Below are 16500 nucleotides of genomic sequence, written 5' to 3' on the forward strand. Positions count from 1 at the left end.
ATCCTTTTATTTCTATAGTATTCTGCCTTTCTCCCAGTTTGGAACTCAGGTCAACTTACAAAAAGACAGAATACAATAAAAACACATATAGTTAAAAACATACAAAATCAAGATTAAAACTATGAAATAACAACAGAATTAAAACCATTTAAAATCTTACTTTACTAATGTCTGCTAGCTGAAAGGGCATTCATGACTTTTTAAAACTGTGGCAGTTTTAAAATGCCTACTAAGCAAGAAAGATAATTGAAATCTTGCTTTGAAAGCACCTTAAAGCCCATAACAAACTGATATATCAACAGATTAGTCCCTTTGATCTGCCAGAAGTAGAATTGTGTGAGCATTCTCTCATGAGAATTCTTGACAGCAACAAAAATTGGGGAGAGGCAGGCAAAGCAATTTATAATGGATCTACCTTGTGTATACAAAATACGCTATTGTTGACTAATGCCTAATGAATAGATGCTAACTGTGTTAACTTAGTCTTAATAAGGCTTTGTTTATTTTATTCCAGAACTGGGGCAATCCAAGGTTTGTTTTTTATTGTCCTCAACAATTGAGCAATTATCTATAAGAATTAATGGTTATTGTTTACTCAGAGGAAAGACTGAGGAATAGGTTAGCATAACACAGCTGTAACTGCTATCCACTTACTTTTTTTTTGGTGGGGGGGGGGGGGGAGAGAGTCTCTCTGGAGTTGAGTTATATTTTTTGCTGTTCGAAGACCAGCGTGGTGTAGTGATTTGAGCTTTGGACTACAACTCTAGAGACCAGGGTTCGAATCCCTGCTCAGCCATGGAGACCCACTAGATAACCTTGACAAGTCACAGGCTCTCAGCTTCAGAGGACTGCAAAAGCAAACACCCTCTGAACAAATCTTGCCAGGAAAAAAACCTGTGGGAGTCACCATAACTCAGAAACAACCAGAACAACAAACAACAAAAGACTAGCATCGTTGAATGTCTTGCAAGTTTAATGATAAATGTGTAGAATTTAGGCAGTAGAATTGGCTCCATCACTTCAAAGTCCACATGTGCAGTGAAACCTCAAAACCTTCCCTACAAATAGGAAAGTAGAGAGTTCTAGCCCAGCATAATGCTGTATTGGTTTCCTGTCAATAGGGTTGTTTTTTTTAACACAAGAACAAACTCTTGCCTCAAGTGATACATTCTGTTCTGCTTCATAATACAAACATGATATTAGGTGAGGAGCCCATCTTTGATTCATTTTGAAACTAGTCTTGTACCGCTACCAAGAAAATAGTTCAGGTTACTTTGAACCTAACTTCAGATCTCATCAAGCTCCTGATGACATTACTAATAGGTGTAACAGGGTCAGGACCATCCAACAGCAGTGGTTCCAAAACCGTAGCTTTCCTTAGCTATCACCTTTGCATGATTATCAGGTGCCCTGGAGAACATTACACTTCCCACTTTCCTTGACAAAAGGTAGCAAAAGAGCCTCTAGCAAGTGACACCCCCCCCCCCCCCAATATTACTACTACTGGTACCATGGGGCAATCCCCACCAGGTCAGATAAACAGAAAGATAACAGTAGGAGTTAGGAATTTTTGGAGTTGTGGCACCACAGCTTTCTGAGAGAGAAGGCTAAATGTCTCACAAAACTACAGTTCCCAGATGGCAGTTAAAGTGGTGTCAAACCAGATTATTTACGCAGTGCAGATGCAGCCTGAGTTTCCAGATATTCCCTCCACCCCAAACTGGCCAGTCTCATTTCCTTGTAAGAATCATAAACAATTGTAGGAATAAAACTTTTTTTGTAGTCGGTTTGGGGAGCATGAAAGATCTGAGTAGTTGCGGAAGAAAAACTAATAATGAAAAATCAACGCTATTGAGATAATCAACTGTATAAAAATATATAGGTCAGATTGAGTAGTCCTTTTGGGTTTTGACAGACTCTTTAATTCCTTTTAATTAAGCCCTTTAATTTTTTTTAAGAGAAAGAGAGCGCTGAGGCCAGTGTCAGCCTAAATGTCCAGCTGGTGTGTTTTTAGAAGCTTAACTCTATATAACTTCAGGTAGCATTTCCACTCCCAGCCCCCATTCCTCGTGATGGAGAGGTTGTTTGCTGAATGTAGATAAAGTCGTCTGCGGTTTGTTCTAGAGGGACTGCCCTGAATTGGGTTACTTTGCTTTTAGAATTAATTATACTTTGTTGTTAATCAAATTTAGCTTAAGAGCAGCAGGAACAAGTATCTTGACCTCTCCCACTTCTCCTCCCTTTTTAAAGCTCTGTCATGTTTATATTATGGCATGATCCTATGCACATTTATGCAGAAGTAAGCATAGGCAGCCTGTGCATCAAGCAGAGGGTTGCTTCCCCTACCATTTTGTGGTGGGGCACATAGTTCCACAGGACATTGCGGCAAAAATAAAAGAGGCCTCAAAGACCAACAAATGCATTATTGCATGAGTTTGAGGGTAAGATTGTATATTAGACACATGATGCCAGAGGAAAATTAAGCTCAGAATGTACTGAAAGTGACAATTAAATTATCAACACTGGTCATTCACAGAACTGTTAGGGATCAAAGAAACCTCCTGACACTGGGTAAACCAATTAACACATGTATTGTGATAAGAAACCATTGTCCCAATTCCTATGTGGGGGATAATTAGAACATCCTCATGAATTGTAACTTGGCAGTGTCTCCCTCTAATGTCCCTTTGACTTCTTTTACCATACAATGGCTACTTTACAGCCAGTGACAAAACAGCTGTGGGAAACTGGACTGTTTAACCGCTTTTATTTTTTTATTTTTTGCCATTTCTGTTGTTGTTTGTTTGTTTTTCTGGCAAATGGTATGTTTGTATCCTTGTTGTGTGCCTTGTTGTTGCTTGTTGTGAGTGTTGTTAAAGGTTGGGAGGGGAAGTAAGACATGTTAAGCCAAGGCAGTTAGTCATGAGAATCATTTTCAGATGAGACAAGGCTGAACCCTCTTCTCTAAAATGCCTTGACTTGGGCGGGTGATGTTCATCTTCCAAGTCCAAGGCACTCTGACTGCCTGCTTTGCTTCGGCTGTTTGTATGAAGACCTTCTTTGGCCCCAAACCCATCTTCAGTGCCTTGTTAGGCTGTAGGCAAATGCCCTGTTGCTTCTGCCAAGCAACCCAAAGGTCCAAGCTTAGCTGGACTGAGAAGTTGTTCCTGTTTCTCTCTGTCACCAGTAAGTCCGTCATGAGAACAATAGGTATAATATGGGGGTTTGAGTGCTGGACTAGGATTTTGGGAGACCACGGTTCAAATTTCTGCTTAGCTATGGAAACCCACCAGGTGACTCTCTTTACAGGAAGATACTTGCAAATGCCCCCCTTCCCCCAAATCTTGCCAGGAAAACCTTGTGGTAGGTTTGCCATGAGTCAGAAGTGACTTGAAGACACACAACGACCAAAACTGTTGCCCAGTGCTGTCTATGCATTTGGCAGTACACTTGGAGAAAACCTGAGTTTCTCAACTTTCAATCCATGTGCTTGGATATGATAATATAAGTACATCATCCTAAATGTATGCCTGAAATGAAATCCACATCTTGAACTCATCATTCTTTACCATACATTCCTACAATTCGCTTGCTATATCACTCCTCAAGTGATATTTTCGCCCATTTGATGTCAGAAACTCAGTCAGCTCCTGGTGCTGTTCCAGGTGTTGTGTGCAAGGGCACATGTCGGGAGGACACCTCTTGTCAAAACCCAGAGCGCTTAGAAGAAAGTTTGAATTAGCAGTCTGTGTCCTAGCTATTGGGAAGAAGGATTTCCTTCCTTATATACAGAGATCTTGTGGCACCTTTGAGACTCACTGAAGGAAAGAAATTGGCAGCATGAGCTTTCGTAGACTTCAGTCTACTTCCTCAGATGCAAATGAATTTTGAATTGCAAATGCTCATTAAATTTCCTTGACTTTGAAAATCTCCCAGTGACCGCATGGCCAAAGAGGAAGGTGGCAGCCTGCAGATAGCCCTCCCTACCATCTGAACTAAGGCCAGAAACAGAAAATGCAGGAGCCCTATGGCTAACATCTTCAATTTCTTTCTCCTGTTTGCCTGTTGAACTGTGATTTTGAAAGCTTGCAACGTGTAATTGTGCATTTTGGTTGTCCCAATAAAGGTATCATTGTTTGGATGTTCCTCAGATGCATTTAGTGGGGTGGAAGCCAGGCACCACACACATCTTCACATACCAATGGCCTATATAGGTCTGTGCCTGGCTTTCCACTCCACCAAATGCCTCTGAGGAAGTCGGCTGAAGTCTAGGAAATCTCATGCTGCCAACATCTTCCTTCCAGTGGGTCTCAAAGGTGCCACAACAAGATCTCTCCACATAAAGTGTACATTTTTGAGTTTAAAAACTCACTCCTCTCGGGGCTCAATTCAAAACTGCAGCTGTGTAGTTGGTAGAATCAGTAGAGAGAGATCTTATAGCACCTTTGAGACTCACTGAGAGAAAGAAGTTGGCAGCATGACCAAATGCCTCTGAGAAGGTGGACCGAAGTCTAGGAAAGGCTGCTGCTGCCAGAGCTCCTTTCTCTGAGTGAACAGTCTCAGAGGTGCCCCAAGGTCTCTGTGCCTAGTGATTCCACAGACTAACATGTCTGGAGAGAGAGAGAGAGAGAGAGCGAGCTTCTTCCTCCTCCTTTCCCTGGAGGGAGGCTGGGGCTGAGGTGCCTGCCAGGTGGCGCCTGCTGCTGTGTCTGCGGGAGGGAGGGAGGGAGGGAGGGAGGCGGGTGCCTGGGCTGCCTGCATTGTGTCGTGGGGGGCGTTGCCAGGCTGGGCGCCCCGCCCCTCCGCTGCTCCTGCTGGCAGCAGGCCTCCCTCAGAGTTTCCTTGGGGCAGAGGAGGAGGAGGAGGAGGAGGAGGAGGAGGCTGCTGGGCGCCTCGCAGCCGCTTCGCGCGCCCGCCCGCACTCTCTTCTCTCCCTCGCCTTCAGGGAGAAGCCCGCCAAAAGACCAACCCAGGAAAGAAGGCACAGAAAGAGAGAGGGGAAGGGACCCGCCCGCGCGCAACGGACACCTTCGGCTCAACCGCCCGTCCCAGGCGGAGGCGCAGGCTCAGGCGGCGGCTCGAGGATGGAAGGGGACCGGCTGGAACCCACCGTGAGTCGCCCGGAGGGCATTGGAAGGGATGTCATACTCAGGAGGGAGCAAGCTGGAACAGGAGCAATGGATGCAAGCTCCAGGAAAAGAGAGTCCCCCTCAACATTAGGAGGGACTCCCTGACAGTCAGGGCTGTTCCACAGTGGAACACACTCCCTCAATGGAGAGTGGCGGAGTCTCCTTCCCTGGAGGTCTTTAAACAGAGGCTGCATGGCCATCTGTCTGATGTGCTTTGATTGGGAGTTCCTGCATGGCAGAATGGGCTTGCATGGATGGCCCTTGTGGTCTCTTCTATGATGCTGAAGAGAGCGAACATGGTGATTTGACTGTTGGTACTACAACTCTGGAGCCCTGGGTTCTAATCCTGACTCAGCCTTGGAAACCCCACTGGGTGACACTCTCCCAGCCTCCTCAGGGGAAAGGTCATGACAGTCCTCATAGAATCATAGAGTTGGAAGAGACCACAAGGGCCCTGATCCAGTCCAAGCCCATTCTGCCATGCAGGAACTCTCAATCAAAGCGCCCCCTGTGACAGATGGCCATCCAGCCTCTGCTTAAAGACCTCCAAAGAAGGAGACTCCACCACACTCGGAGGAAGGAGTGTGTTCCACTGTGGGACAGCCCTGGCTGTCAGGAAGTTCCTCCTAATGAAAGAGACCACAAGGGCCATCCAGTCCAGCCCTGAACAAAACCCTGTTGTAGGACTGGAAGGCAGACAACATAATACACACACACACAGTTCCAAAAAAACACACTGCAGGAACAATCCAGTCAACTGTGGCTCAATGCTAAGGAATTTGGGGAACTAGTTTTGTGAGGCATTTTGCCTTCTCTGTCACAGGGCTCTGGTGCCACAATAAACTTCAGGATTCCCTAGCACTGAGCCAGGGCAGTTAGAGTGGTTTCAAACTGGGTTTATTTCTCTGGTGTGTATTGGACCACAGAAGTGGAAAGGCGAAGGACTGGGAGGCTCCCCTGTTTTTGCCTTGACTTCTCTTTTGCCTGCAATCCTCTCTTTTTGGGGGGAGAGACCCCTTTGGGGCAGGGCAACCAGAGGTCCTCAGCCTCTAAAGAGGAGGGGGAAATGGAGGACAGTCATGGAAAATGAAAGACACAGCAGAAGAAATGGTAAAAATGTCAAAACTATGCTTCTGAGTCATGCTCAAAATGGAAGGCATTCCAGAAAAAGAACTGGAGGACACGGCCAAACCTAAAAAAGACTGAAAGAAATCTAGATCCATGCTTCTGAGTCATGTTTGAAAAGGAGGACACTCCAGGGAAAAAGGAGGACATGACCAAAGAAATGCTTTGAGGGAAAAAAAGTCCATGCTTCTGCTCAGTCCTGCTCAGAATGGAGGGCATTTTGGAATTAAGGCTGCAATGTAGGCTGTGTCCTGGGAAAGGAGGATGCTTGGCCACCTTGCTTTGGGGAAGGGATGGGGTCTCCTTTTCTCTTCAGCCCCTTCCGCCCTTTTCTAAGCAGTCTCTGCCCTTGTCTTCTGCAGCAGCTGTCAGTGCTTCTCTGGCTGGATCTTTCTCCCCCACAGACCCACCCTTCTCCTGAAGGCTGGTTCCTCTTCCTCTGTTTGCTTAAGGCACGTACAACGGCAGAGACTTGGGCATAATATTGTGTGTCCTGTGCTGGTGGTTTGTGCAGACTCATTGTGCTGCGGAGGAGCAATTTTGATGGGGGGGGGGGGGGAAACTCCTGCCTCAAGATGCCTGTCAGTCGCCTCGGCCTGAATTTGGGGTCTCTTGATAACCCCTAAGATCGGCTGAGGGTGGTGGGATGGGGTCACCTTAGTGGGGTTTGCATGTGTTTGTGTGTGCCTGTGTGCGTGCGTGTGTGTGAAAGATTGCGAAAATTACTTTTCAGTTCTTCTGGGAAGATACCGCCCATCTCCTCTGCCTATATGCAGCAAAGTAGATGCGAGTGGTAAGGAAAAACGTAAAGATCAAGAATATAACCATGTTAGTCTGTAGAATCAGTACGTAAAGAGATCTTGTAGCACCTTTGAGACTCACTGAAAGAAAGAAATTGACAGCATGAGCTTTTGTAGACTTCAGAGGAAGTAGACTGAAGTCCATGAAAGCCCATGCTGCCAATTTCTTTCTTTCAGTGAGCCTCAAAGGTGCAACAAGATCTTTCTGTGTAAGAATCAGGAATGATGGATTGAAGCAGGGAAAATCTGCAGGATCAACTGGTTCCAGAAACCTGATGCCAATACTTAATATACATTTGAAATATTATACGTGTTTAATATATTCATCGCTGTGTAAATTTACAGCGCTTTATAAATAAAGGTTAATAATAATAATAATAATAATAATAATAATAATAATTTTTTGCTATTGTAGGTAAAATCCTCTACAGTTGACCAATATCACCTTCCATGACAGATAAAAATAAAATTGGCTTTAAACACAAAAGCATCATAAATAACAAGATAAATCAGTTAACAATTTAAAATAATTAGTTGAACTAAAGGTGAACAAAAAGGGTTTTTAAAAATTGGTTCTGTTTTTGACAAATCTGTTTTAAAATTCATTGCAAGGGTACATGCATTTTCTGAGGTGGGAGCAGTGAAGAGATGAGGCAAGGCCACTATTGAATAGGTTTTTGTTCCCTAAGATCTGCTGTTCTGATGATTGTTAAGGCCAGCTAGAGAGGAGGACCTCTGATTTTGTAGCCTGTGGAAAATTTTTATATGGGTACAGATAGTCCTTCAAACAACCCGCTTCCAAACCTTTGATGGCTCTAAAGATCAGTGTTGTTGTTGTGAGCCTTCACATTTTTTTCTGACCTAGGGTGACTTTAAGGCACAGAAACATTTTAAATTGAGCCTAAAAACAAACAAACCATAGCTAATACAACTGGCATGGAATTGGTGATCCATGATCTGCATGCCTGGTCCCCCACAAGTTTGGTACTTGTGTTCTGTATTAGATGTAATTTCCAAGCTGTCATTAAAGGCAGTTCTGCGTAGAAAGCATAACAGTATCATAAAGGTAAAGGTTTCCCCTTTGACATGGTTGTCAAGTCGTGTCTGTTACTTAGGCGAGGGAGCCAGCGCTGTCAGGGACAACTCCATGGTTATGTGGGCAGAATGTCTGCACAGAAAGCTGTTACCTTCCCACTGAAGTGGTTCCTATTTGCACCTTTATATGCTTTCAAAATGCTAGATTGGCAGAAGCTGGGACTAGTGATGGGAGCTCACTCTGTCACGTGGTGCTTGGGTCTTGAACTGCCAACCTTGTGATCATAAGACTTAGTGTCCTAACTGCTGAGCCTCCGTGTCCCTTAATAACCTATAACCAATAACCTATTCTGAATATATTGTGGGCATCTGTAACTAAAACCAGATCTGCTTTGTTCACATGGAACTACAGTTGGTAAAGAGCACACATAAGCTTCAAAGGTCCCTTGTGATTTCATAGGTAGCTCCATATCCAAGAAAGTTGCCAGATGGCATACAGTAGCTGCTCTTCAGAAGCAATGAAACCCCATTCATGATGGTTTTTAAATCTACATCCAGATTACTTGGCCTTCTGACTAACAGTTCCTTTCTCTTCATCTGTCTTAGAATTACATTCATACACTTACTCTAAATTTCTGCTGTCTCCCTCCAACTAGTAGATCCAAGAGAGGCACACTAGCTTCACCCAAACCATCAAATGAACTCTTAGAAAATTTTAATGTATATATTAAAGAGATAAAAGGCCTTGGAATGGAACAGGACCTTCAGCATCCCCATTTGGAAGTGTTATCCTCTCCCTGTCCATTCCCCATGAATCTTCCATCAGATAATAAAGATGGTTTCCCTCGCCAAATCAGGTCAAAAGAGGGATGGAATGGATCCAGATAGCCAGCATCATCTAAGACTGTCTGGAAGTTCACAAAATGACAGAAAATTTCATTTTCTGTCATTTTGTTCTTTGTATGATTTTTACCCCCTCTTGGCTGGCCCAAAATATATTTCTACCTCAAAGAAAGCTGCAGATGAGACCCACCTAGGTCCCACTTAAATTACTGTGTATAGAACACAAAGCCGGATGAGTTAATTTGGCACGAGAAGCACAACATTACAGGAGTATCTTTTGCTATTCAAGGCACTCACAATACAATAATGATACCCTGCCTTTTTGTGATATCCAAAGTCTGTTTCCTGAAGTGAATCCACCAGTCTGTCTTGAATAGGATGTCTCTGTGCGGGGCACCTGTTTAAAGGATGGACTATATCTTGAATAAGTAAGACTTGAGTAAGTATCATGAGTGAGTTGATGGTTTATTAGCCACATGAAACTGTCTTTGGAATTAACAGTGTTTGTGTTGCTGGCTGTGCTGCAAAATCATTTTGACAAAACAGTAGAACAAAATAAATGAGTTTGTACACCACAGGCAATGATAACTCTATCATAATGTTTTCAGCTAGTTTAAAATTACTGTATACCTCTAGCCGATATGTTATGGACCAGTGTAATGCAACCTTTCTCTCCTTTGCCTTTGGATGAATGGAAGGTGATGCTTTTGCTTCTAGAGAGTGAATAGGAAGTTGATCATTCCTCACTGAACCTATGGCAGCACAATTCACTAAGTGCTATTCCCAAAAGGCAAAAGAGTTGGGCATTGCAGAGCCTGTCTCATAATCTATTCATCCAGGCTATAACTTATTCTGACTGAATTGTAACTGGGACAAGCATTTTTCTTTCTTACGACAATGTGCTTTCTTGTTCTTAAAAGTTCTTTTGGAAGAAAGGGAAAGCAAACTGCTGCATGCACACTAGAGTGTGCCTGTTTAAGGAACAAAGTTTATTTTTAATCCCTTAGTTATTAAAATGCAATTTTTCTCACCAATACTTGGAAATAAAATCCTGAGATTTTGTAGTTTAGTGAAGTGCTTAGAATTCTCAGAGAGCTCTAGTTCTGCAGTTCAGTAAGTAAGCAGAACTCTTCAACAGAATTCTAAATATCCCATTAGTTGCAAATTCTTGGATTCTTTAGGAGAGAGTCATGACACTTAAAGTGGTATGAAACTGTTACTAGCAGTGTAGATATATGTGCCTAGAACCTGAGTTGAGTTAATAGAAAAAGGAGGAAGTTTTCAGTTTACTCTGGTTTTGAAATGTTTGGTTAGAGGCTTATGAGTGAAGAAAGACTAGTATTGTTCTAAGAGAGAATACATTTCAAAGATCCCCTAACAGAAGAAAGCAGAAACAGTACATTTGATAATGGTGATAATTAATGGTTTTAAATTTAGGTAGAAAACATTCCTCCATGTTTATTGTCAGGAGTTGCATATTTTTACTTGGAAACATGATCCAAATAGCCATTCTATTTAGGCATATGGTAGCATTCTCCTTACTTTTTGGATCAATTGGCAATGGATGTAATGTCTTCACAACTGGCTTTTCAAAGAGCATCTTGATATGTGTGCTGTTTATTTTCCACAATGTTCCTCACCATTCAGAGAAGAAGGTGTGGAAAGGGGAATGCCATGTTGCAATTGTGGCATGCCTACAATTTTGTAGTATAAATGGAGAAACAAAATATTCTAAACTTCTGTTAATCTTGGCAGTTACAACCCTTTTTCCTTGCTTGTTCCTGTTGAGCACATTACTCTATTCATGACCATGTCCTTGCTTTAAGGAAATAGATAAATACATGGGGGCTTTTGCAACCCCCCCCCCCCGGTCTGTGGGGTAACTATAGCTTTGACTTACACACATAGATTTTAAAATTAAGGCTTGCTTCCAGAGCAGATGATAGGAATCCATATAGTCACTACTTTCTGGATATTGAACCTGGATCTGGATCTTTTTGAATATTGAACCTAATACAGGAAAAATTAGGTATAGTGATCTAATCTTCAGGTTTTTTTTTAAAGCTGATTAAAATGACAAGCAGCTATAAGTTATTGCAATAGGTTGTCTCACATTGCTAGTTTTACTTTTGAAATAACAATAAAAATCTGTTTTATTTGTTTACAGGTTACCATTAAGAATATTGAACGAGAACTCATCTGCCCAGCATGCAAGGAGTTATTTACCCATCCACTTATTCTCCCTTGTCAACACAGTATCTGCCACAAATGCTTAAAAGAAATCCTCTACTTCTCAATTGAAGATTCGTTCAATGATACTGCCTCAGAAACGTCCAATCAAAGTAGCCCTCGCAACCGAATGCATTCCCCTAGCTTGGATAGAATTGACAGGGTTAATAGATCAGGTATGTGACAGCAGCAGCAGCAACAACACTGATTATAATTAGCACAAAAACTGAGTTGCAAAGTGTATTTCAACCATTTAAAGCATTAGCATTTAAAAGCCAATCATTTGATTACGCTATATTGTCAGGGTTTCTTAGAATATTATCTTTCTAATCAAACAGATTTTAGAATACACAAACTCTTATATGTACCATTTAGTGATGCATATTTATCTTCGTTAAGCTTAATTGGTAAGCTTGATTGGTTTATGTTACATAGATTGCACATTGCTAAGAATATATCATACCTTTGTGCTGATTTAATTTCCGTGCTCTTAGAGCTCATTGAAGTCCATGTTTGTGTGTATTCTTTATTCTTAATACAGCTAATTGGAAATAAACTCCATGTAATAATGCAGTTTATTGCAAGAGAGAGTAGCTAGCATGAGGTGGTTGATGTCCCCATCCACTTCCCTACTCAGCTACATCTAGTTTCTGTTTGATAAGTGATGTTGGAATTCTTTACAGAATCAACTGAGATGTTAAGCATAACAAAACATTTTTTTCCATCTAGCCCAGCACAGTTTACTCTGCTTAGCTGTTGCTTTCCAGGATCTGTAGCAGATCTTTCCTATTACCAGACAAATAAAACAAATGGTTGTTTTCAGCTACAGATGCCTCGCACCTTCTGCATGCAGAGCATATGTTGCTTCATGCAACTGTGCTTTCTTCCATGCTATAAGATTCTTCTTTGTGTTTTCTGTACTTTAGGCCTGACCCAACAGAGACTACATTTCACTAGTACTACAGTGGTAGATTCTGGAGTGAGCAGAAAGTAGATTGTGATCTCTTGATAGTTCACTGGATTATGGCTAGTGGATTAACAAGACCTTTTGACTCCCAGGAGTATAAAAATGATAACTAAGGCCTGGGACAGATTGCCTGAAAAGGGCGGCCTGCTCGCGGCCTACTTTTCTCCGGAGAGAAGCTGCAGCCGCCAATGGCGCACTCGTTACTTAAGTGACGCACGGTGACATGCGGATGCTGTGTGTTGCTTACATAACAATGGGGGCGCCCATATACACAGGGTGCCGCTATTGTTATGCTGCCCGTACGTTCTAGGGTTAGGGACCGTGCAGTTGCTGCGCAGTCCCTAACCCTAGAATCGGCACTGGTACATTGCTTGTTGGTGGTATGTACTGCACCTAAGATTAAAAATTACAAAATCTGTGATATGGGTCCAAAGCAGACAGGCCAAAAGGAGGGGCTTCTGGCCACTTTGGGGGTGTGGTGAGCAGATGATGCCCGGTCCTGGAACATCTGGAAGCTTCTATGAGGCCACCTAAGATAGCCCGACACCATTGGCAAAAGGAGCAGTAAAAAAACCCGCTCCTGCTGGCAGTTTATTTGGGACCGTGGTGGCAGCCTGCTTTGAGAGTGGGCCATGTGTTCGCCACGGTCCTGGGGCAGTCATGGCAGGAGCAGCTAGAGGCACTCTTTGCTTCCAGTCTGCTTCGCCCCTTGGTTGGCCTTCTCTTAATTCCCTGGCATCTGGTTTTTTCACCTATAAAATGTCAATATTAATTAGTTGCCTTTCACCATGCCCTTATGCAGATCTGCTAGCCACTTTGAGATTTTTGTGCTAGACTCCATAATCTGTAGTAACGTAAGTGTAGGTTTATACTTGAATATCTCAAGAGCAAGGAATCTCTTTCATCCTGAGAGCCAAACTAAATTTCACAGAGATTTTCAGGGAATGTTTCATATATACGTGACTATAATTGAAGAAATTTTATTCTAAAAATTTACCCTGAAAACCTGGGTTGACCTGCCTATGGGTTGATGTTGGTTTCTCTAGGATTAGGTTAACATCAGTCTATTTAGATAAGGCAGTGGCCTTGGAGGCTGACATGCCTGAACCATCATGGGCAGCTGTGGATGTGGCTGAACAGGCATGTTGTACAGTACTTTTGATCACTGAATGTTTTTCATCTTTTGCCATCTTGAGCACCCTTATCCAAATGCTTGAGTGAGTCACAATGTACTGGGTAACCATTTTGTCTGCATGCATTACTTCCATTTCTTCCAACTGGATCTTAATAATCACCAGAAAGGAAGGCTTTCTGGTGGTTAGTACTTATGGTACTAAAGCCTTCACTTATATGTGTTTAATATTTCAATCCTACGATAAGCCCACGATTAATCCTGTGGTTATTACAGTAATATAAAATAGAATTATAATTTCTCAGTCTCTGCAAAATGAATTCTGAAAAGAAAAATGAGAGCTTCTTACACAACATCATTCAAATGGAAAATTATTGTTCATGCAAAGGAATCCAATAGTTGTATAGCTGTGATAGAATTTGGTAACAACAAAAAACTCATTAAGAGACCAGAGGAAAAAAGAGGATGAACTACAAGAAATGCCAAAGTCAAAGAAGGCGCTGCTTCACAAACTTGTGTCTTTTGATACATGGAAAAGGATCTGAATCACTGAGTAATAGAATGCAAAATGGCTGCATCGTGTCTTGCTCAAGCATTTGGATAAAGGTGCTTCAGATGGCAAAAAAGGGAAAACATTCAGTGACTGTAGATATAGCACACTTTAAAGCATTGGCTGGTTGGTGTGTATGTGCTTTATAAACCGATATTTATTGCTCCTTTGTCAGTGAACAAAGATCTTTCAAAAGCAGCCTAAAGAGTTGGATGAAAAGGTCATTTTGGCGGGTTACAGACCGCCATAAAGGACGTCCTTAGGACGTCCCATTTTGAAAAAGGGGCGTCTCTTCCAGACGCCCCTTACCCTATCATGGACAGAGTCTGTGACAAATGGCGGCGGCCGTTCCACATGGCCGCCACCATTTTGACGTGGATGCTCAGCGTCCGCACGTCGCACGGTGGAAGTGACGCCGCGAGTGCGCGCTTTGGCACTCGCGGCGCCTCTTCCGGGGCCTGAGAAGGAGCGCGATTTCCACACTCCTTCTCTGCAGTGTCCGGGAGCTGCGCCGTTTAAAGGCTGCGGTTCCTGGATGCTGCAAGCGGAGGCGGAGCCAGACCGTCGCTTCTCGGCGGTTTGTAACCCGCCCAAGTTCCATAAAATTTATTATAAAGCCAAGATTAAACAAAGATGTCAGTATGGCTAACACTGGTAATGTATAAAAAAACTCAGTGACATTTGATATGCTGGTAATCGAACTATAGCAAGCATTGGTGCGAAGACCATACTTGTGAAAACAACAGGCCATGAAAACAACTGTCCTATCTTGACTGACATATGGCTCAAAGCTGTACCCAATGATAATATTCAAAGGGCCAAAGAACCTTTTTTTTCCAGGCAAAATTATCATACTAAATTTAAAGGCTGGAATCACTGCTAATGTACTCACCATTTTCTTTGCTTTGTCCTTTACAACCTTTGTTACTTGTGTGTGGAACACATCCCACACCAATAGTGACAGGTGTGTACTTAGCCTTGTGCCTGGTCACCTATCCTACACATTGCTCAGCCCCAATTTAGTTCCCATCTCATCCCTCCAGGTTTTAGGGTTAACAGGAACAGTTATGCCTGCTGGAATTTTGTAAGTTCCTTGACATCATTTGCTTTTGCTTTGTCCTTTGCATCCTTTGTTAAGTGCCCTTAAGTTCTATGCTCAACTTGTCCACGGGGCAGAGCAAATTCCATAATTTTGGGCCCAAAACCTGCCCTCATCTTATCCATGAGATGTACTTACTGTCAAGTATGTAGGGTAGGTAATTGATTCTATTGCCTTCTCCCTTTTGCATACAGCATGTCTTTGATAAGGCATGTAGGGGTTCTAGTAAAAAACAAATTAGATCTTACAGACTGAGACCTACCTTGCCAGAATTGAAAACAGACAAACCTTGTGTTTTCAAAATAATTTCTATGACTACCTGAATACATGACATTTCTGTTAATAAATACATCTTATGTTAAGGCTGTTAGTTAAACAACAAAGTAGGGCTGTGAGCCATTACGGAATTAATAAACTGGATGTATTTGTGTATGTGTGTGTTTGGTTTACAAATAACCTTTATACAGGAAATAAGTGAGCTTTCGTTGTGGAAGTCATATTAAAGCAAAAATGCCTAAAATTTAAGTTCTGTAAATCTGTAATTAAAAGTAAACATCTGCATTTGAAATAATTATAATCTTTCAGTTAGAGATATTGGTGGCTTACTGGTATTAATGAACATGATGAAATGAAATGAAATAAAACATTGTTTTTCTTATCCCAAGCCTCTTAACAATTTTGTAGCCTAATATGATGCTTGTTTACTGAGAGATAAGATCCTGAAAGCATGATGAGGCTTGTGTCTAAATTTATTTTTGTAATATAAGGGTGGACAATTTGTGGCCCTCTAGATATCTTTGGACTGCAACTCCCACACTAACTCTTCATTGGTTATTCTGATTAGGGCTGATGAGCATTAAAAGCTAAAAACATCTTCACAGGCATAGTTGTCCACCTGTACTTAATTTAATGGGAAGGAGAATGGCTGATACTTTTCTTAAGTGTATCATAATAAACCAATAGAAAATCCTTTCCCCCCAAGCTTCTAAAAACAATTCTCTGTTCATTGTTTGCAGCCTCACAAAGGAGGTCACTTGGGTGGAGAGGTAGAAATGTTTTACTTTTGTACAGCTGTAGATAGCTCTTATTAGTACTTGACTCCTGTCTTTGGCTTTAGAGTTCTCTTAGGAATCAGTGGTCAAGTCTAAGCTTAGCAGGTAGATAGAAATATATTGCATAGGAAATACTGCTTTCTTTTTGAATAACAGCTATGAAGGTCAACTGGATTCAAGTGTGCCACTTGAAACCTCTATTTTGAAACTAATTTAACATTTCCACACAAATCAAATGACTCTTACAAATAACAAGAGTAGTTTTTAAATTGGATATTGTTAGTGCTTCTGACCAGCAAGATGGCAAATTAGACTCAAATTTAGATTGTTGTATAAGGTACAGTGTTGTTGCCAGTTGTGCTATTTCATGTATATGGTCCAAAACACTCTGCAGAAATAATCCAGTTTCAGACCACTTTAACTGCACTGGCTCGGTGCTAGGAAATAGTGAGAATTGTAGTATGTTGTGGCACCAGACCTCTCTGACACAGAAGGGTAAATGTCTCACAAAATTACAGTTCCCAGAATTCTCTGGCATT

The 16500-nt window shown here is 42.1% G+C and overlaps 1 protein-coding gene across 2 annotated transcripts in view; it reads left to right on the top strand.

Moving 5' to 3' along the window:
• The first annotated feature begins 5071 nt into the window (after positions 1-5071).
• TRIM36 (tripartite motif containing 36) overlaps positions 5072-16500 on the top strand; it is a 44811-nt gene continuing 33382 nt past the window's right edge. For both annotated transcript variants that reach the window (XM_089492146.1, XM_089492152.1), the window contains exons 1-2: positions 5072-5111; positions 11100-11337. In XM_089492146.1, the coding sequence (XP_089348272.1) occupies positions 5085-5111; positions 11100-11337 (265 nt within the window). In that variant the 5' untranslated portion in view covers positions 5072-5084. The remainder of the gene's footprint in view (positions 5112-11099; positions 11338-16500) is intronic.

This window comes from Sceloporus occidentalis, unplaced genomic scaffold (genome assembly GCF_023333645.1).
Source record: "Sceloporus occidentalis isolate IW3139 unplaced genomic scaffold, rSceOcc1.0.p SCAF_1, whole genome shotgun sequence".
Lineage (NCBI taxonomy): Eukaryota > Metazoa > Chordata > Lepidosauria > Squamata > Phrynosomatidae > Sceloporus > Sceloporus occidentalis.